At 61.8% G+C, this 20034-nt stretch overlaps 1 protein-coding gene across 1 annotated transcript in view; it reads left to right on the forward strand.

The window, feature by feature from the left end:
* Nucleotides 1-1762: 1762 nt before the first annotated feature.
* Nucleotides 1763-20034, forward strand: part of ZFPM1 (zinc finger protein, FOG family member 1) — a 61637-nt gene continuing 43365 nt past the window's right edge. Inside the window, exon 1 of the mRNA XM_024978915.2 lies at nucleotides 1763-2104. Coding sequence (XP_024834683.1) covers nucleotides 2065-2104 — 40 coding nt within the window. The 5' untranslated portion in view covers nucleotides 1763-2064. The remainder of the gene's footprint in view (nucleotides 2105-20034) is intronic.

A 20034-nucleotide genomic window follows, 5' to 3' on the forward strand; every position in this document is an offset into this window, starting at 1 on the left:
GCAGCTGCAGGAAGGCTGTACCCATTGGCTCTGGGCAGGGAGTGGGAAGAGTGGGCAAGCTCATGACTCCAGCCAGGTCTCTTGGCCTCCTGGCCTCAGTGTTCTGGCCTGTCCAGGGGCAGTGGCTTATCCTGGGGGGACCTCAACCTTATGCCCCACCTGCCAACCTCCTGCCCTCCTGAGAGCAGCAGTAGCAGGGGAGAGTGCCCAGGTCCTGGGGGCGAATTGTTTGTCTTCTATGGGGAAGGGCAAAGGCAACAGGAGTCAGACAGAATGAGGGGGTCTCAGGGCAGAGTGCTCAGCACCCAGCCAGCCCCCACACATCACTGTGAGGATCACCTGCCATCAGGTGGGTGAGTCCAGCTTTGCAGACAGGCATCCAGACACCCTGTTTGCAAAGCTCTTCCCCTTAGCCTCTGGCCCCTGCTAACTTCCTATTTCTTGCAAATATGGGGTTGGGGACGGTGGGGTGAGGGCAGGCACCAAATGCAGGCCAAGAATATTAAAGGAATACAGTTGAGCTCCCAGGGACGACTCTGATGCTGTGTGACCTTGAGCCTCCTGGAAAGTGGGGGGCCTCTGGGATCCCATGAACATATTCCAAAGGACAGAAGGGCTGGCCTCCGTGTCCACGGCTGGAACAGGCAGTACTGACCGTGGGAACCTCGCTCCTTTCTACTTCCTGGGCGTCCAGCGGGGGCGTCCTGGAAAGGCACGGCCTGGGAAGGAGAGACCCAGAGGGGCAACGCCTGGGGGCTGCTGCGAGGGGGCGGGGAGCAAGCACAGGCCGCTGGATTCTGCGGCCTCCCGGATTTCCAGCCAGATCTGAGTCCAAGGGAGGAGGGTCCGAAGTCCCTCGCTCTCCATTTGGGGCTATGGTCACGGGAGGTGGCGAACCCCTCGGATGCTGCTTCCACCAGTCTTGGGCGGAATCCCCACCGTGCCAGAGCCGGCTCCACACCCCAAATCTGGTCCCAGGCAATGTGGGACGTCAAGGCCTCGGGCTGCTTGACCCGGCCCTCATTGTCCCCTACCCGGCGGGCCGAGGAGGGTGGTCGCAGAGCCTAGGAGTTCTGGGCGGGTCAGAGGCCCTGAAGGCGGAATTATAGAGCAGCGGGGCGTAGTGATGGAGCGGTGAGCGGAGCCCAGGCTTTGGGGTGTGCTCTGGGCGGAGCCTCGGAGTTTAGGGGCCGAACCAGGTCAGGTCAGGCTTGGGGTGGGGCTGGCATCGGGGGGCGGGTCTAGAGAGAGCTTGAGCCCGGTCGGGCGCGGTGATCCGGAGCGGCGGAGTGTATTGGGTCGCAGAGTCTGAGCCAGGCCTGGGGACAAAGCAGCAGGGCCAAAAGAGGTGTGGAGGAGGCCACAGGTTCACCCAGGGCCGGGGCCAGCTCCCTGGGGGCGGGGCCAGAAGGCGGGGCGGGACCATTTCAGCGAGGAAGCAAGAGGGCGAGCCAGGGTGTCGGGGCGGGGCCAGCCGAGGCGGGGAGAGGCCAAGGCCGCGAGGAAGCAAGACCGCCCGGGGGCTTGCGCGCGCTGCGCTGGGGGAGCGGAGCGCGGCTCTGGGGGCGGGGATGAAGGCGGGGCCGGAGCCAGAGGAGGGTCAGGAGGCGGGGCGACGGGCGGAGATAAGGGCCGGACTCGGCGACGGGGCGGGGCCAGAGGCGGGGGCGGGCCCGGAGGCGCGGCGCCGTGACGCGCACGCCCCGCCCCCACGCCCCGAGCGCCCTGGCAGAGGCCGCCAGGTCCGCCGCGCGCTACCCGCAGGTTCCATTGAGAAGAGCGGAGCGGCGGCGGCGGCGGCGTCTGCGCGGGAGCGGAGAAGCCGACAGCAGCCCGCCGCCCGCCGCCCCCGGCGGTCTGCGCGGCCGTACAGCAGGGACTAGACTCCGGCCTCCTCAGCGGCGCCGGGCCGGACGCGGCGGGCTGGGGGCGCGGGCCGGGGCGGCCGTGGAGCCGAGGGGCCGGGGGCATGAGCCGCCCCGCGGCCCCGCCGCGCCCCCGCCGCCCGCCGCCGCCCACCAGGGGCTAGAGGCGGCCGCCGGGAGGGCGCGCGGCGCCGGAGACATGTCCAGGAGGAAACAGAGCAACCCCCGGCAGATCAAGCGTGAGTCAAACTTTGCCCGCCGGCCCCGACCCCCGCCGCCCCCACTACCCGTTCCCCGGCCCGCCCCGCTCTGCCCGCGGCGCCCGCGACCTTCACCCCGCGCCGCGCCCCCCGCGCTGTGTGCCAAGCGCGCCGTAATCTAATCTCTGCCGGCGGGCCGGGCCCCCGCGTCTGGGCTCCAGCATCGGGGGTCCGGCCTGGAGGGGGTGTCCGCCCAGAGGGCCGCAACGGGGTGGCTGGGGGCGCGGCCACCTCGCGCCCTGCCCCTCCCCCGCATCCCAGAGATGGTGCAGCGATAAGGCGGCCCCGATCTGGGCTCAGATAAAGTTTAAAATATTCCATTCTGCAAGTCCTATCCTGATAAGATCGCTCTGTCGGGACGGGCTGAAATTGTGATCTTATCTCGCGCGGTTGACTCTCCCAGGCTTTGTATCTAGAGGGAGAAAGAGAGACCTGAGAGGGAGAAGGGGCACCTAGGGCGTGTGGAAGTGCAGGCCAAGTGACAGAGACCCGCGGGTGCCCACCACCATGCCTTCTGGTCACAGAACCTCCTGGCTGCGGGGGGCAGGGGTGCTGCTACCACAGCCCATGAGCTGGGCTCCAGCCCTGTCTCCCGGGTCTCCAACTCCAGCTTTCCCTGCCGGGGACAGCCTCCTGGAGGCCTTCTCCCTGTGTCCCAGCCAGAACCACAGGGGCTTTTGCGCTCCTAGGCTTGCGGTCACACACCTTCTATCCAAGGGGCTGCTCCTTCAGGGAGGGGTCTCCCAGGACTCAGTCCTGGGCCACGCGTCCAAGTTTCTCCCCCATCTGGACCAAAGGCCATTCCCCAGGGGGGCCAGGCAGTCACTGCTGATGCCCAGCCCCCAACCCCCTACCCCAGCGATAAGAGTGCCCTAAACTCTTGGGGCCACTCGGCTGAAAGAGGGCGGTGCACAGGAAGCACGAATCCCTACCCCACGCCAATAATAACTTCACGCCTCTGCAGCCAGGGCCAGGGCTCAAGGCTTTCTACCTGGGTTACATATCCCGGGCCAGACCGGCAAGTCGTTGGGGCTGCCCAAGAGGCAAAGAGGTGGCCAGCCCCATGCTCCTGAGCACTGTCTCTTCTGTCCACATGAGCTCTGCCTTCAAGACCCCTTGTGAGTGCTCCTGGGGGGGGAGTGTCTAGTCCCCAGATCAGATCCCATAGAGGGGGAAGGCAAGCGTGAATCCGGGTTCCCGTAACCTGACTCCTCAGCGTGTAAGCGGGACTGTTTTCCGAAAGTCGCCTTCTATCAAGTCAACTCAAGTATTAAAACCACCCACAGGTCCCGATCTGCGCTGGTTCTCTGGTTTCTTTTTCCCCTCCTCCCCTGTGTGCCTCTGTTGGGTCTGTTCTCGTGTGTGCGTGTGTCTGTGTTTCAGCGTGATGAGAAATGCAGATAACGCGGGCAGGGAGATTGCAGGTTGGGAGCCGATGCCAGCGCCGATAAGGCCCAGAGCGGGGCGAGTGCCCGGGCTCGGCTGGGTGGACTGAGCGGAGCGCGTTGTGGACAGAGACCAAAGTGGGTGGGAGGGCGAGCCCTGCTGTCCACTTTCAGTGCGCCCGGGAACCAGGCTAGGGAGGGAGCCGACCCTGGGAGGTGGAGCTGGGGAACCGTCCCTTCAGCCTGCGGCCCGGGGCGCCTCCACCCCCGGCAGATCTAGGCGCGTTAAGATGCTAGCGCTGATTGTCACCAAGCGGCGGCGCCCGCACGCCCGCCCTCTGCCCGGGGCTGTGCGTACAGGCTCTCGCAGCTGTGTGCCCGCTCCACTGGCCTCACCTGCGACCAGGCCGCGAGTGGGGGGTGGGGGGTGGCGGCTCTTGGGGCGCCGCCCCCGTGCCCCCACCAAAGTCGGGGCGCAGCTGCCCGCGCCTCTGTACGCCTTTTGTTCCGCGCGCAGATAGATGTGCCGCGCTGATAAGGCGCACAACCGATGGCGGAGGCGATAGGCGCTCCCATTTATTAACTTCAAACGTAGGAGCGGGGGAGGGCGAGGCGGGAGCGCGGCCTTGGCCGGCCAGATGGCTGTGACGATAGGCCGGGCCGCGCTGGCGGGGAACACAGGGAGGAGAGCAGCTAGGGACCCCCGGCGCCCCCGGCCCGCCGAGGTTTCCTCCCGCCCGGGTCGATGGGAGCTCAGATAAGCGCCGGGCCGGTCGGCCGGATGGCGATCTCCAACAGCGATAAGAGGCCTTATCTACGGCCACCAGGCCCGGCAGGGTTGGAGGCAACAACAGCGCGGGGGCGGCGCGGCTGGGGCCAGTGGGGTCCTCCGAAGGCCAGGGAGGGGTGGAGGGGCATGCGTGTCTGGGTCCGTTTGGGCGAGTTTTCATCCCAAACACACTTCATTGCCAAGAAGTTGATCCTCCCCCTGCGGGTGGTACAGTCCGTCAAAATGAAAGAAAACTGACTTTGCAGCGGCCAGGAGGTGGGGGACACCCAACCCTGATTCCTATTAGATGGTGTGAGATACAGTCAGAGGCGGAAGGAGAGAGGATGTTTTCCCCCTTGAGTCACGTTGGGGTTGGGGGTCTTCCTAGCAAGTGGTAGGTATATAACCTGCTTACAGTTTTTTTTTGTTTTGAAAAAAGAATCAAAGTGGCTTCCACTGCCGGGTTGAGGTTGGGGGGAGCCCAGTGTACTAGTTTTTTTTGAGCGGGTCCTGAAAATCAGAAGGGAAGGTCTACTCGGATCTGCCTTGATTCATTCAGCAGGTCTTGATTGAGCACTTGCTGTATGCAAGCACTGGTCACAGTCACTGCCCTGGGAGCCAGAGGTGGGGTAAGCTAACCAGAGGCAGAGGGTGAGCAGTGTGGGAAATGGGGGAGGGGGCAGATGGGGCTCTGCCTGCAAGGGGGGACCTCCAGCAGGGGTCAGGAAAGAGCCCAGCATGGGGGTGCCTCCAGGGACAATGGGCTAGCTTCAGTTCCCAGCTCTGAACAGTGGGGACATGGAAAGCCCCCAGGTCAGACTAGGGGTGCTGAGCCCCTTTGCAGTGGTACGGCCCCCGGGGGCCATGATTCCAGACGGTGAGTGGAAACCGAGGACAGACAAGCAAGGGGCTCCCAGAAGAAGCCCTGCCGGTCCATGCCCCAGCAGCCAGTCCATGCCCCAGCAGCCGGTCCATGCCTAGCAGCCAGTCCATGCCCCAGCAGCTGGTCCATGCCCAGCAGCCGGTCCGTGCCCCAGCAGCCGGTCCGTGCCCCAGCAGCCAGTCCATGCCCAGCAGCCACTCCATCGCAGGTGGGGGTGTTTTTCACACATTCTCAGAGTTTGATTAAGCAAATTATTGGTGGCCACAGGATGACTCATTCACTCCAAGCTTTAAGGTACCTACCCGCTCCCCCTAGCAGCCCAACGCCCACCTGGGGGCTGTCAGAGTCTTCTGGCTGAGCCAGTTCCAGGGAGAGCCTTGGTGGGGCCGGAAGGGGCTGAGGTGGTCCCTTATCTGAGTTTTTAGGAACTTAAGAGGGATCATCTTCACAGAGCCATGCACATTCCCTCCAGGTGTGGGAGGCCGAGGGAGTCGCCTGGTTCTGGGGGCCACCTTGCAACGCCCACCACCGCACCATGATGGCCAAGAAGCAGGGAGAGAGGGGGCTTTGGCTACACAGCTGCCCTGGACTGGAGCCCCAGCTGGTGGGCTGCGACCTGGGCTGGGCTTGCAGGCCCTGAGGTTGGGCCTTCACACTGGCTCCAAGTGGTTCTTGGTTTTCCTGCATCCCTGGGTCTGAGGGAAGACAGCTCTTTTGCTCATTAGGCAGTAACAGTAATACCAGTAGTAGCTACTACTCGCTCTGCGCCATGCTACACAGTGTCTTCGGGCGGGTCCCGTTCTTACTGTTTACCTCATGGGGAAACCAAAGTGCAGAGAAGTTCTCACCCAAGGAAATGGCAGCTGGGGTTGGAAGGCTGGCAGTGAGGCCCTGCTCTGAGCAGCGCACTGCTCAGAGGAGTGAGGAACCACAGTTCCTCACTTCTGTCTGCCTCTGGGCTTCCCAGCCTCAGTCTCCACAGCTGTGCAATGGGCCCCTGGGAATAGAGGTGCCCAGCAGTCTTTCCCCAGCCCTGCCCTTGCCAAGTCTCCAGCTCCTTCCTGAGATGTTCACGTTGACAGGAGTGGGCTCCCAGGAGGCTTTAGCCAACCCTGCCCAGGGCCTGAGCCCTGGTCTCATCCCGCCCACCTGACCAGCCTCTCCCCAGAGGTCACTGGGAGCCCAGCATGGCACCAGCACCGCCAGGGATTTAAATGGGTCAGTTGGGGAAGAAAGGAGGAGGGAACACGATGCCATTAATTGTACCCCTTATCTCCTGTTTCTATGCCAACCAGACGTTCCTGGGGCTTGACGGGCTCGTGAATAATACTCCCGGCAGCCTATCTGCCATCGACAGGCCTCCTCCTGGAGGCAGTTGTTGCCTCGCTGATGGGTATCACCACCACCCCCCCCCAAATAGACCCAGGCCTGGCCCCGCATGAAGGCCGGCCGGGCAGCGCTTGGGCGCCTGGCTGGCTCCTGCCCACCAGCCACCATCCTATTGGTCGTCCTGGTCCTGCTCCCCTTTCCTGCAACAGCCCTGTCCCCATTTCACAGAAGGGGAGACTGAGGCCACCATCACATATTAGCTCTCTGGACCTTGCCCACTGTTCCCTACTCTGGCAGGAGTGACCTGGCCCCAGGAGGGTTGCAGAAGTGAAGGCCAACACCTGCCAAGTGGGCCTGCATGTCCTTGACTGTGGCAACGGAAGGCAGGTGGCCCCACGTGTAAGGACTCAGCTCCTCCCAGCTGCAGGGTGTGTGGTCCTGTGAGGAGGGGAGGGCCAGCCCCCATCGGGGCTGACCACTCACTGGGGCCTGGGCTCAAGCCGAGACCTGGAGGGTTTCTCTCTGGCTTCTCCTTTTACCCCCTTTCGGCCTCAGTTTCCCCGTCTGCACAATAGGGATGACAACACCGGTGGTCCCTGGGCATCTACATGAAATACACATCACCTCAGACAGCTGCCAGCATCCTCATCCCCCTTCTCCAAGATATCTTTGTGGTCCATTGGTCAAGTCAGGTCTGTGGTTTCCAGTTTATCAGTGAGGGACAAATCTCTTTCCCCAAACTGTCTCCAGAGAGTAAAACACATACAAGGACCCTGTCCAGGAAGTGGGCACCGCAACCTCCTGCACTCCCATCACTCCTCTTCGTGGCTAGTCTTTCCCTCCGGCCATTCCAATGACAGCTTGCCAAGCAAGCGCCCAGGCTGTACAAACCTGGCATCACTTGCCCTCTCTGAGCTGAGGTTTCACCATCAGAGAAGAAGGGCTGCATTAGGCAGTTGGCAACAACATTCCTCTCTCCCCCACCCCCCTCCCCCTCTCCCCCACCTCCTCTTCCCCTCCCTGCCTGAGCTCTGGATGGATTTGGACCAAGCCAGCCCAGAGTTGAAGGGCTGTGGAATTGGGTAGCGAAATGAGAGGACCCTAGGGCCTCCTGCGTCCCTGTACCTGCTTCACAGATGAGGAGCTGGAGGCCTGGAATGAACAGGGCCTTGCCGAAGGTACCGAAGCATCAGTGTGGTGTCCCACCTTTGCCTCAGTTTGCCTCCTGGTTCAATGGGAATATCCCAGTCCAGTGCCTCGATGAAGATGGCAAGAGGCTGGGCCTTGAGTCCTGCCCCGCTCCCCAACTTTCCATTCCAGCCCTGCGGATCTGCCTTCAGCTCCGGCATCACAGCCGCCAGCCCAGGGGCCTCAGAAGGCATCTTGTGTTTTCTTATCTGTGGAAGGAGTGTGAATGTGCTCTTGCGGGGCTGGGACACAAAGGCGATGAGCAGGCTCCCACATCAGAGGGGGGCTGTTGTTGCTGGGTGGCATATTGCTGCCACCCACCCGAGTCGTCCCTGAGGCCACCGTGCGGGCTGAGGACAGGACCCTTTTGCTCCGAGTCCCAGGGGTTCCATCTCTACCCCACCCCACCCAGTGCCCCGCAGCAGGGCATGGGTACTCTGAGATCCAGGCCACCAGCCAGCCCTTGACTCTGCGTGGGCTGCCACATGGCTTGAGTCGTGGCCTTGCTGTGACCCTGTGGGCAGGGGCCTGTCTCCTGCCTCAGTTTCTGCTTTTCAAGTGGGAGCTTCATAAGATCACCCTCTCCTGGGGACTGTACGTGGGGTCCGTGAGATCCCAGATGCAAAATGTAAAGTGCTGTCCGGGGTCATGTCCCGGGTGGACGGGGCAGCCTTGGGAGCTGGTGGCTGCGCTGCTGATATTTTGCCAGAATTCCCCAGGGCTGGACATGTCACACAGAGTCCTGCCCCCTGCCTTCTTTTCCTTCATGTATCACTTTTTGCATTGGGGGTGAGCCATGGGCCACGTCCCCTGACTGCAGGACAGGGCTGGTTCAGGCCCCCTCAGTCCCTTTCCAGCGCAGGTATCTTACCTGCTGTTAACAATCATCAGCCTTATGGATTGACCCATCTTACAGGCAAGAAAACTAAGGCTCTGGGAGGCAGTGACATGCTCAAGACCTTGTGACCCAGGAGCTGGGGTCTGTGGACCCCAGAAGTGGGCCCAGGTTTCTCTGGACAGTCCCCACGCCGCCCCCAGCCACCCGCCCTGCCCTCCTGAGTTGTCCTAGGTCCTCCTGGCCCAGCCCCGCCTCCCCCCTCCTCTGGTCTCCTGTTTGGGAGAAGGCAGCACCCGCTGGGGCAGGAATGTGGTGGCTGACCTTGGGCCAGAGCCGGGCAGATAGGCAGGCCCCTCCCCTCCCCTTCTGTCCCTCCATTCTGCCTCTCCTGGGCCTGCTGGCCGGGGAGCCACGGTTTCTGCTCCCGTGAAAGAGGTGATGGGTGTGATGTGAGCTTCCGTGAGCCCCACACAGTTGGAGCTCAGCCCCGGCCCAGGTCCCCAGGCTGGTCCAGGGACAGAGACCTAGCCAGCCAGACTCAGCTGGGGTTCTCAAACCATTTTGCACCAGAAAATGGAGGATCAGAGAGGGTGGGTGGTTGCACCAGGGTCACACACGACATGAACGATGTGGAAAGGGGATCAGAGGGGCAGTCTGTGTAACCCCATGCCAGCTCTGGGCACCCCCAGAACTGGGGAGTGTGTTGCACCTGGGCAGGAGGAGCCAGCCACGGTGGGGGCTCTGCATGTGGGTGGTGGGTGGCAGCAGGAACACCCTGGGGGCGGGGCTCTTAGGCTCTGCAGGTCTGCAGACATCATGCTGCCTTCCTGAGCCTCAGTCTCCACCTCTGCAGCGCGGGGATGTTGTGGAGATGCTGGGCTGGGTGCATGCCCAGCCCCCGCCCCAAGCCTCGGTTCCCCTGCAAGGTTTCAGTAGAACCGTGATACTGAGCTCACAGGGCAGTGAGGCTGGCAAGACCCCACAGCAGAGGTCCAGCCTGGGCCAGAGCCCCTGCGTCGTCTGTGTCATTTGGCAGAGTTAAAATGAAGAGGGGGACGACATCCCCCGACCTCCCTTGCCCTGCTTCCTGCCAGTTCCTCTTGGCGTCTCACTTGAAGCCGTCCAGCTTTCCTGACCTGCCACGTGCACCTGCTGCAGCCTCCTGCGTTAGTCTCCCTTGTCTCCACCCTGAAATATGCAGCAGGAGTGGAGTCCTGGGAGTCCCTGGGAGCAGGAGCGGGAGGGGCCACCAGATGGGGTCTCAGCTCCTTCCTGCGGTGGGCAACAGGGAAGAACTGCCCGAGGGCGCGCCACTGGAATAGGCCCTCATGGGCTCCCAAAGGTTCATCGAGGGCACTGCTGCTTTCTCAGCCCCCTTCTATTCTTCAGGCAGCCGTGGCATCAGGCACTCGGCCCCGTGCAATGAGAGAGAAAGCCACAGCCTCCTCGTGTGACCCCCGCTCACTGGGGCCCCGAGCTCATTCTGAGACCAGTGACAGTGTGGGCATTGGCCATGACAGCAGGTGTTAGCTGAGCACCTACTAAGCCCCTGCTGGGTGCCCAACTCTTGGAGCCGTTAGCTCACAACCTGGGCTCAGCAGTTAGCTCAGTGCTCAGAGGGGAAACTGAGGCTTAGAGAGTTGAAAGGTCATACTCCAGAAGGTAGCTCGAGTTTCCCACCCTGGAGGGAGCAGAGGATGGTGACAGTCGTGGTGTCCGAGTCCAGCGCTGTCCCTGCTGGGCATGGTGCTACTGTGTTCAAGTCCAGGAAACCGAGGCCTTCCTGCAGTTACAGAGAGCATCTAGCTGTGGTCTCCTTGCTGGCTCTGTGACCTTGGGCCAGTCCCTTCCCCTCCCGGGCCAGAGAGGCCACAGCCCATCCCCCAGCTGCAGGAGGGAGACCAGAGCCAGGGCTGCACTGGCATCTGATGACTGAGCCCGCCTGGGGCAGTTCCCAGTCACACAGGGCCCCCGGGTGAGCCCCTTGCTCCACACCTCAGCTGTAGTGCTCCCCAAGGAGTGAGTGGCTGTGGGGACCCCTGCTTCTGAATGGGCAGAGGTGTTCTGTTTATGAGCCCTGGTGCCCCATCCCCCAGGGTGTCCCATGTCGGGACCTGCAGGCAGGTGGCAAGTCCTCAACATTTTAGGGCCATGCTGAGCATACCCCGAACCCCAGGTCAGGACTGGCAGGGGCAGAGCCCACCAGGGCTGTTTTATTACTGATGCTTCCTGGTCCTGGGGCTGGGGACCTGGAGAAGGCTTTGGGGGTAGGGTGGAGACCCTGAGGGCCGCAGGCAGGAGGGCAGGCTGCTCGCACCCCCTCCCCCCTGCCATGCCTCCACACACCCACCCTTTTCATGTCATAGGCCTGGTGTGGCTTGGGAAGGCTGAGGCCACCCAGCCCCACTGGGACCCTGAGGTGGCCTGCTGCCTCAGTTTCCCCTCCTGCACAGGATGTCTATGTTCGTTCCACCAAAACTGGACATTTTCCCAGAGAGCAGAGGAACCCCCTTGCTCACTGCGGGGGCCTTGATGGTCAGGGCTCCCCGGGGGGCCCCAGCCAGGCCCTCCTCTCCATCCCGGCTTTGCCGGCCCGGGCCTGGTCTGCCCGAACTGTCTCCTGGTCCAGGCCTCTGGCGGGCGCAGGTTTCAGCTCCTGTGATAACTCGGAAAGTTGAACTGGCCCCATTACCGCGCCGAGATGGTTGGGGAGATACGGCCTTGATAATGGGGGAGATATGGCGTCTCGGTGGCCAATAGCCCAGCCTCTCCACCCATTAACATTCCCCACCAGCGATCCCTCCGCGCTATCTCCTCCATTTCCACTCCTCCCGCAGATAAGAATGGAAATTCTGACTTCATAGCTCACTGATTAAAGTGTCTGGATTTCTTGATAATACACAGATAAATTATGTTTTTGAAAAAGAAGGTAGGGAGGGGGATGGGCAGGGTGGGAGCCATCTCTCTTGGCCTCTCCTGGCGCCCCAGCGGGCCATGAACTTTGGCATGTCCGGCCTGCACCTCCCAGGCCTCTGTGTGAAAACAGTGTCCCGGGGCCAGGATAGCAGGAGTGGGGTTGGGGGGCGTGAGGGCCAAGGGGCGCCCTCACGGGTACAGGGCCCTCACCAGCTTCTTGCCAGAACTGGGCGTCAGGACCGGCCACCTGGCGCCAACCCCTGGGACGGATCTCTGGGCCTCAGTGTCCTCCTCCGTCTGGTGGGCCAGGTGTGGGGTGAGAATGTGGGAAATTTGCCTGTCTGGGTCTCTGCTGTCTCTCCCCGACCCCTGGAACGGGCTGTGCCTAGTTATACAGTAGGTGCCCCGTAAATGTTGAGGGACCCAGCGGGGCAGCTGTCTCTCTCCCCTGCCTTCAGAGGCCTGCCGGCCGCCACGTGTGACAGCTGGCGCCCAGGTGGGGCTGAGGTGCCATCTCCGCGTCTGTCTGGATAAAGCCGCCTCCTTCAGCTGATCCGAGATCCTGCGCTGATGGTGCGATGAGCGCGATTAGGGCCGCCATGGGGCTAATCCTCCAGCTGAGGGACAGGTGCGGCAGCCGTGGGGGAGGGGCCAGGGCGGGGAGAGGAGGCCAGGCACCCCGCCCTCTCCACTCAGAAAGCCCGCAGAGGGGCTGCCTGGAGCTCCTGGCAGGCGCAGGGCAGCTGGCCGTCTTCCCTGCTCTTTGCATTTATTTTTTAAGCAACTATTGAGAAATGAGATCCTAGAGGCAGGAGGCGTGAAGGGACAGTCAGTGACATTGCTCGGTGGGTCAGGGGCTCCCCACTTCCCATCCAAGTGGAACCCGTGTTAGCTGACAGCTCCGCTCACTGCTTGCTGCATGCCAGGCCTGGACGTGACCCGTGTTCTCCTATAACATCCTCCCGACATCCTGCAGGGGCACCAGCGACCTCATTTTTTTCTTGGCGAACTCAAGGCTCAGAGAGGTTCTGTAACCCAGCCAAGATCACACAGCAGAGGAGGGAACCGTAGAGACCTGAGGTAGAGGCCTTGTCGAGGCCTGGGTCTCCATCCTGGAGGTTCTCGGGGTGTTGGCACCCGTGGGCTTCCACCTGCCCTAAGGGGACTGCCCTCTAGTTGGGGGAAAATGCCCAGGCACAGAGAGGGTGAGGGCTGCACAGTCCTTTCCAAGAGTGGGTGGGGGATGACGGGGTGACTGCTCCTGCTTACATGTGGGGGTCATTTCATCTGTCCTCAGAAAATAGGCTCCTTTGGTGACAAAGTTGGTTTCTTTTTGTCATTGGGTTTTATTTCGTTTCAGTATTCTAAAGGAAGTCAGCTGTTTCCAGTAAAATGGATGCATGTGTGGGGGAGGGGGCCCAGAGTTGGGGGGGTTGTCTGAGTTTGAACCCTGCCCCCGGGTTGGTGGGGGGGGGGCATGGGCAGGTGACTCACTGCTTCCTCACCCGTGTGACAGGCAGGATTGCACTGTAGCCTCCTCGGCCTTCGAGGGAGGAGAGGGAGAGAAGTAGGGAGGGCATCCTGGGTCCCATGCAGCCGGACGTGGAGTTCCCTGGGGCGCCTGCAGGGGCCAGGGTCCCCAAAGCGTCCCTGCTGGTGGCACCTCCTCCTCTATCCTGCCAGCATCCTTCCGGGGTGCTCTCAACAGCAGCCCGGGGGTTCCAGAACGTCTGTCCCATGGGCCCAGCAGTCCTCCCCTCGGACCCTCTGCTTTCACCAGGGCCAGAGAGAACATGGGGATGGGGAGGGGATCCGCCTGCCCATCGCCGTGTTCATAGGCAGTTCCCTGTCCTGAGCCTGTTTCTACGTCTACAAAAACAAGGCTGAAGACACTAACGCCTGCCCTGCAAGCACTGGGCTGGGAGTCGTGCCCACCCAGCCGTACCCTCCCGGGGCTGGCAGGACTTCTCAAGGAAGGAACTCTGTATCCACTCTCCAGATCCCGACCCCAGCACAGCACAGCCGTGTCATCTCTCTGGGCTTCCTGCCTTCATCCTAGAATGGGGGTCAGCCTCCTCGTGGCCCTTTTGGCGTGGCTGGTGAGAGCGAACTGGGTCCTCTCTTGAAAGCGGGTGCTCCCCTGCATTTGTCACCCACCTGGGTGCTGACACTGACCCTGGGGACCCCCACCCCTTCCAGCTGGGGGATCCGGACCTGGGCACTGGGTGTGTTAAAGATACAGAGGGAGTGTGCCCGAGAGGGAGGCCCCCAGCTCAGGCCCCAGTGTAGGGGTGGGGTGGGGGTGTGTTCCGCCCTGCCCCCCAAGCAGAAAGAAAGAAAAGGGAACTGCGATACGAGCAGATAGGCCTGGTGGTAAAGCAGCCCTATCACGTTATCTATCTGCCTGCCGCTCCCAGCGGTTCTGTTGTTTCCTCTTATCTCACCCACCAAAATGCCAGGAACAAAGCCTGTGCACACGCGCTCACACACACGCACACACCCGCGAGCCCACCACCCTGCAACTCAGAGCCGCAAACATGGTGCCACTAGATCTAAGGTGAAAGCCAGGGGACTGGGTCCTCGTAAAACCATCATCAATGTCGTCACCACTTTGCAAGGAAGCCAAAATATAGCCCTCCCCGAGACAAGACAAGGCAGCTAAAAATAAGAATTGGCCCTAGAGGGCCTCCCTGGAGGGAAGGACTCAGCCTTGCGGTGGGAGCCAGACTGGAAGTGAGGTCTCAGCTGTGCTGCTGTGTCCTAGCTGTGTGACCTTGGGTAGGTATCTTTCCTGCTCTGAGTCATCGTAATAGGTAGGAGTGGGAGGATTTAATGAAGAGCCCACACCATAACCAGAGTTCTTATGCAGCAGGTGGCCCTTTGGGACCCAGACTTGAGGCTAAGGCAGGTCACCCTGAGCCCAGTACCCACCGACCCCGCCTAGAGCCTGCTCCCCCACCCCCATCAGAGCCCCAGCCCTTATCCCTCAGGCTCCCCAAAATGGCCCGGCAGACAGTCTCCCCCAGAGGTAGCCCCCTCTCCACCCTGCCAGGTCCCCCAATACCCGGCCCGTCCCTACAATCAGGTAACCAAGATCCTAACCTGTGTGTCCTCAGCCAATGGAAACGCGGCATGCAAATGAGCAGGACTGAGCGCCGGGGATTGGCTGAGCACTGTGGGAGGAGCGGCCTCAGAGTGGGCGAGGCCTCCTCTAGGGGAGCCCTTAATATGGGGACTACTGTCCTGGGCAGGACCTTTCCTCAGTGCTGGAAACCCCAGTCCAGGCCTCACATTAGTCTGGACGTGGAGGGGGATGGACAGGCAGGCCTTTGGGTGACCTCCTGCTGACCCACAGAGCCCAGACCCCCACACCCTGAGTTGGGGGCCCAGGACTTGGGTGTTCCTGGAATCAGGGCAGCCAGCCCTGACTCCCGGATGGGAACACGGAGTTCAAGAGCAGGGCGGGACAGCTCAAGGCGGGCCAGCTCCCCGCTCCCACTGCATGTGTCTGGGGCACCTCCAGACCCGGTGCGAGCTGCCCCCTCTCCCTCCACACTGCCCACTGGGATCCTCATCTGGACTCTCATTCTGCCGGCTCCGTGTAGCCCCAGGCAGAAGGCGGGGACCTCGGTATCATCCTGACGCTTCACAGACCAATCCTTTGGCCAAAACTGCCAAGTGGTCCGTAAGGCAGGAGGACCTGGCCTGGCTGCCTCCAGGGTGTCTGTGCTCTCCCTGGGGCTTGTCCTGTCCACACAGCAAGAGCTCACACAGTACCCTTTCTGGGGTGGGGGCTCCTCTCCTGTCTGTGGCAGAGTATATTCTGGAAACTGGGGTTCCCCACAGCTCACATCCTAGAAATTTACATGACAATGGACCATGTCTCTAGGAAGCAGTCAAGAAACGGGAATCCTCAGCAAGTTGAGGGCAATTTGCGTCCCCTGGGACGTCTCATCCCCTGGGATGTCTCATTGGCAAGATGGGGCCCAGAGTCCGGCCAAGGCCCCCTGGCACCCACAGGGCTCCATGACCTGAAAAGCAGCCACAGGCGTGGGCGTTTTTCAAAAATGCTTAAGTGGAAAATAGCGGAGAGGTGTGGAGGGAAGGAGTTTGGGCTGAGATCAAGGAGAAGGAAATAGGGAGGGGGCCTTCGGACCAGAACTGGAGTGCCGCCGGGTGACTTCAGCAGAGCTGCTCTGTCTCCCCCTGACAGTGCAGGGCATACAGCAGGCACTCCATACATGCTCCCTCAACTGAGCTCCCCTGTCCCAGGGGAGCAGAGTAAACCCAGGGAACAAAGAGAGCTGGAAGAGGGAGCTGTCGTGGGTCATGGCCACCTGGGATGTGGACATGTGGGTCATGGGCAGGGCAGAGTCTCACTGCTTGAGGACGCCTGGGAATGGACAGGGATGGACAAGAGACAAGCAGAGGTGGACAGTATGTGTGGGGAAGAGCGTTCCTGGCAGAAGGAATAGCAGAGGCAAAGCCCTACAGGGAGAGACAGCTGGCTGAGGGGAGAGGCTGCTGGCTATAGGGGGTGGAGCCGGGCCAGGGAAGCCTGGCCCCTCTAGGAGAGACCAGCAGGGCTGGGCCATGACTGGCCACAGAGTTTTGCCCAGGACTGGTCAGCGCACCCAACCACCCTTGTGGACTCAATGCCCTCCCCAGCATCCCCGGCCCCTACCCGTGGGCACAGGACCAGACCCCGCCAAGCCCCGGCCTGTCTCCCAAGCTAGCAAGTGGCCTGGGGCACCATGGTGTGGCAGGCTGTGGAGGGGTGTGTGTCTGAATCTCTAAAGCAGGGAATGGGCACTCAGGGAGCCCCCACTGTTGCTTATGGTGGTAGGTGGCAGACCAACGTGTGTGTGTGTGTGTGTGTGTGTGTGTGTGTGTGTGTGTGTGCGTGCGCGCGCGTATGTGTGTGTGCTTGATAAATTCATGTAACATGAAACACCATTTATCCATTTCAAGTAACTCCGTGGCAGTAGGTCATTCACAGGTCATTACCACTGTGCATTTCCAGAAATTCTCCATCTTCCCAACGAGGTTCTGTCCCACTGAACCCTGACCGCCCTCCCCAGTCCCCTAGCCCCCACAGCCTCCTTCTTTCATCTGTGAACTTGAGGCTGATGGTTAACTTCCAGTTTACACCTGAGGAGCTGGGCTCAGGGTGGTGAGTGGCCTTCCAGGGTCCCTGCTCCCAGCTTCTTGGATGCTGTGGTTCCAGGCCCCACAGGGACGAGGGGTGCATTGGCCAGGAGGTTGGGGCTCAGGCTCTGCACAGCCACCGACTCCCTGTGGGCCCCAGAGCCCCGCCACTTCGGGCTTCAGTTTCCCCGTCTGTGCAGTGGGAGCAGAGGGGATTGGCTGCTTCTGACCAGGCACACCGAACAGGAAAACAGCCCCCCCCACCAAATGACTGTGCTCCTTCCTCCCTTGCTGCACGCTGTCCCCAGGTGCTGGAGAGACACCCACGGCACTGGCCTCGAGTCTGGACACTAGTCTCACAGGCCCAATGCTGGTCCTGGTCCTGGCTCTCCGAGCATCCCGAGGGCCTGCCTGGAGGAGGAGACACCTGCCCCCCGCCCTCCAGGGCTGCTGCGCCGTGGCATGAATGGAACCCAGAACCCAAGTAGGCGTGGGAGTTCCCATGGCAAGAGGGCCCTCTGCAGTGTGGGACCGAGGCAGTCGTGCACAGGGGCAGGCCTGGCCATGGGCCCCTTGGGGCCACAGCCCCCAGGGGTGAGAGTTGAGGAGGGCTCAGCACCCAGCCCGTGCCCTCCAGGTCTCCAGCCCCCCGTCAGATGGCAGGGCCAGTCACACAGAGTCCCAGCTGGGAAGTAGTCTGCCTCTATCCGTCTGACGCAGGCTACGCGGCGATGGCTCCATTAGCCACAGCCCCGCTCCCATCTGTCAGCCTTATCGGCCCATCTGGAGAGAATCTCTCCGCGGCCCCGTCCTCTCCTCCTCCGGCTCCCCTGCCCACTCACGGCTGTGCCACAGCATCGGTCGCCCTGCCACGCGCCATGGCTTTGACCATCGCTCCCGCCCCACGAGTGGCCTCACGCCCTCCTCCTCTCCACCAGTCATCTGTGGGGTCTCTGCCACACGTGCCAGTGTTTCTGGAAAACCCCGGCCCTCCCCCCACTCTCACCCCCAGGCCACGTGGTCTGCACCCCTCCCCCAGGAGCGTTCGTAATCGGTTCTCCAGAGTGAAACAATCTCGCGTAATCTATCAGCAGCTATCGGGCCCATCGGAGGGCCGGGAGTGGCCAGGCCCAGAGATGGCGCCAACCTCTAGCGTTGATAAAGTTTCCGAGCTCAGCAGTGATGAATGTTGAGTAAGTGCAGGCCGCTGGTAGGATGTAGACTTGGCAGGCGCGGCTCCGGCTGAAACCAATCTCTCCCCTATCAGCCGGGCTGGGCTTTCTCAGGCCCTGCGCTTTCTTCCCGCCTCCTCCGCCTCCCCTTTCTCTCTGCCTCGCCGGCCTGGGCCTCTGCCCCCAGGGACCGAGGTGGGGGACCAGCCCGCTGGCCCTGATCTGCAAGACGGGACAGGCTCCTAGCAGGGAGAGACCTGGAGCCGGCCTGAGGAGATGGCGGCCGGGCCACGGCAGCCGCACCCTGGGGTCCTTCCTGCAATCCAGCGTCCACATTCTGCTATGTCCCACGGTGCTGAGAATAAACCCCGACTGGCTGGCCTCTCTGCCTCTCTCTCGGCCTGGTGCTCCATCCTCAGCTGCAGCAGCCAAATCACCAGACTCTTCCCCAATCCCAGGACTTTGCACGGGCAGTTCTCCCTGTTCACGGTCACAGCCCTTGGTGACCACTCCATACCCACCCACGATTCTTTATCCTGCACCCTTCCTGGCCCTTCATGGTATCCGAGGTGTGTCCCCAGTCTGGACCCGTTTGCTCACAATTGACCCAACATGTGTCAGGCCTGGTGGACTCCCAGTGCTCCTGGGAAGGACACCCCCATCCAGGGTGCATCTTTATCTCCTGAAAAACCCTTACCTATCCACCTTCACGGTAGCTCTATAAGGTCCATGAGTGGCCCCCTGTCTCTACAAACAGGGACAGCGGGTTGAGCGGGGTGGGCCTCAGGGAGAATGCAAGGCTCTGGAAGGGAGAATAGATGGCAGCCTGTCCACTCCCCCAGCTGCGAGGCCTTGGGCAAGTTTCTTTACCTCTCTGTGCCCTGGTTCCCCCACTCTCCCTGGAGGATGGGGTCACACTAAGGGTCGTTACAAGTGTCATGATGGTTGTGGCATTGCTCCTGCTTGGCAGAGATCCCAGAGCTGCTCGTGGTCCTGCCTGCCCAGTGCAGCCTTGAGGGGTGATGTGTGTGGAGGGGTCCAGTCATGGTCCTCAGGCTGGGGCAGTTAAGCCCCCCAGGCTCACCCGTCTGCTCCAGGCTGGCTGCAGGAGGAAGTGGTGGTGGCTGGGCACAGGGCCCCATGGGGGTTGGTGTCCTATTTCCCACAACTCCTTCCTGCCTGCCTGGAGCCCCCCACTCACCAGGCCTCAGAGACCCAGGCAGGGCCAGCCAGCTTATCTTCTGCCAGTGGGGGCAGGTGGCATGCTCAGGGCTCCTGGGGCTCATTCCCTGGTCACACACCCCCCAACAAGCAGGCTCAGGCTCCCTCTCACCCCACCACTGTGCCCAGCTCCTCTCCTGGGGGCCCAGTGGCCCCCAGCCTGTTACCCTCCCCCACCCATCACTTGGTCACCAGAGTCCCTGAGCAATGACTGTGAGCCCAAGCTGAGGGTGCTGGGGTGCAGACAGAGGAGGGGTGATGGAGCAAGTGTGCCATGAAGAGACAGTGCCGCCTTGCCAGAGTCAGGAGCAGGTGGGCACTGGTGTGACTGCAGTGGGCCATGGCCCATGGTGGGTCTGGGTGAACATCACCAGGAACAAGGGATGGTGGAGACAGTCACTCAGCATCTGTGCTGACAGCCCCAAGAGAGAGGCTGGGGGAGCTGACCAGCTGGCCAAGGTGGTCCCCCAGGCTCAGCAGCTACACTGGACAGCGGGGCTCCCGTGTCTGGGGAACAGGGGATCCCCAGGAATGTGCTTGCTGGGCTCACTCTGCACCCCCCACCTGCCCCCTCTGCTGTCTTCTGGTCACCCAGGCCTTCCCTCCATAGCTGGGAGCCCAGCTGCAGATGTCCTGTGAGGGCGTCAGCAAACAAGTGGGGGTGTCCTGGGAGTGGGGACAAGGAAGCTGGGATCAGGACCAGACGGCCAGGTGCTGGGTCAGCTGGGGGTGGAGAAGTGACTGAGAAAGGTGGTCGATGCCATAAAGGGGCTAAGATCCTGACTGACCCCTGCAGAGCTTTGGGGAGAAGCCAGTGGGCATTTGGGCTGCTGGAGCATTTGTTTGCACGAGCCTGAGCCACGGGGGCCTGGGTTTCATTTGAATTATGTAGGACTGTCCTGTTCCTCTCTCTTTTCCTTTGGCTGCAAGGGGTCTCACTTGCCACATGTGGGATCTGCCCTGTTCGTTGTGGTGTGAGGAATCTTTAGTTGCAGCATGTGAACTCTTAGTTGTGGCATGTGGGATCTAGTTCCCTGACCAGGGATCAAACCCGGGCCGC

Source organism: Bos taurus, chromosome 18 (genome assembly GCF_002263795.3).
Source record: "Bos taurus isolate L1 Dominette 01449 registration number 42190680 breed Hereford chromosome 18, ARS-UCD2.0, whole genome shotgun sequence".
Classification (NCBI taxonomy): domain Eukaryota; kingdom Metazoa; phylum Chordata; class Mammalia; order Artiodactyla; family Bovidae; genus Bos; species Bos taurus.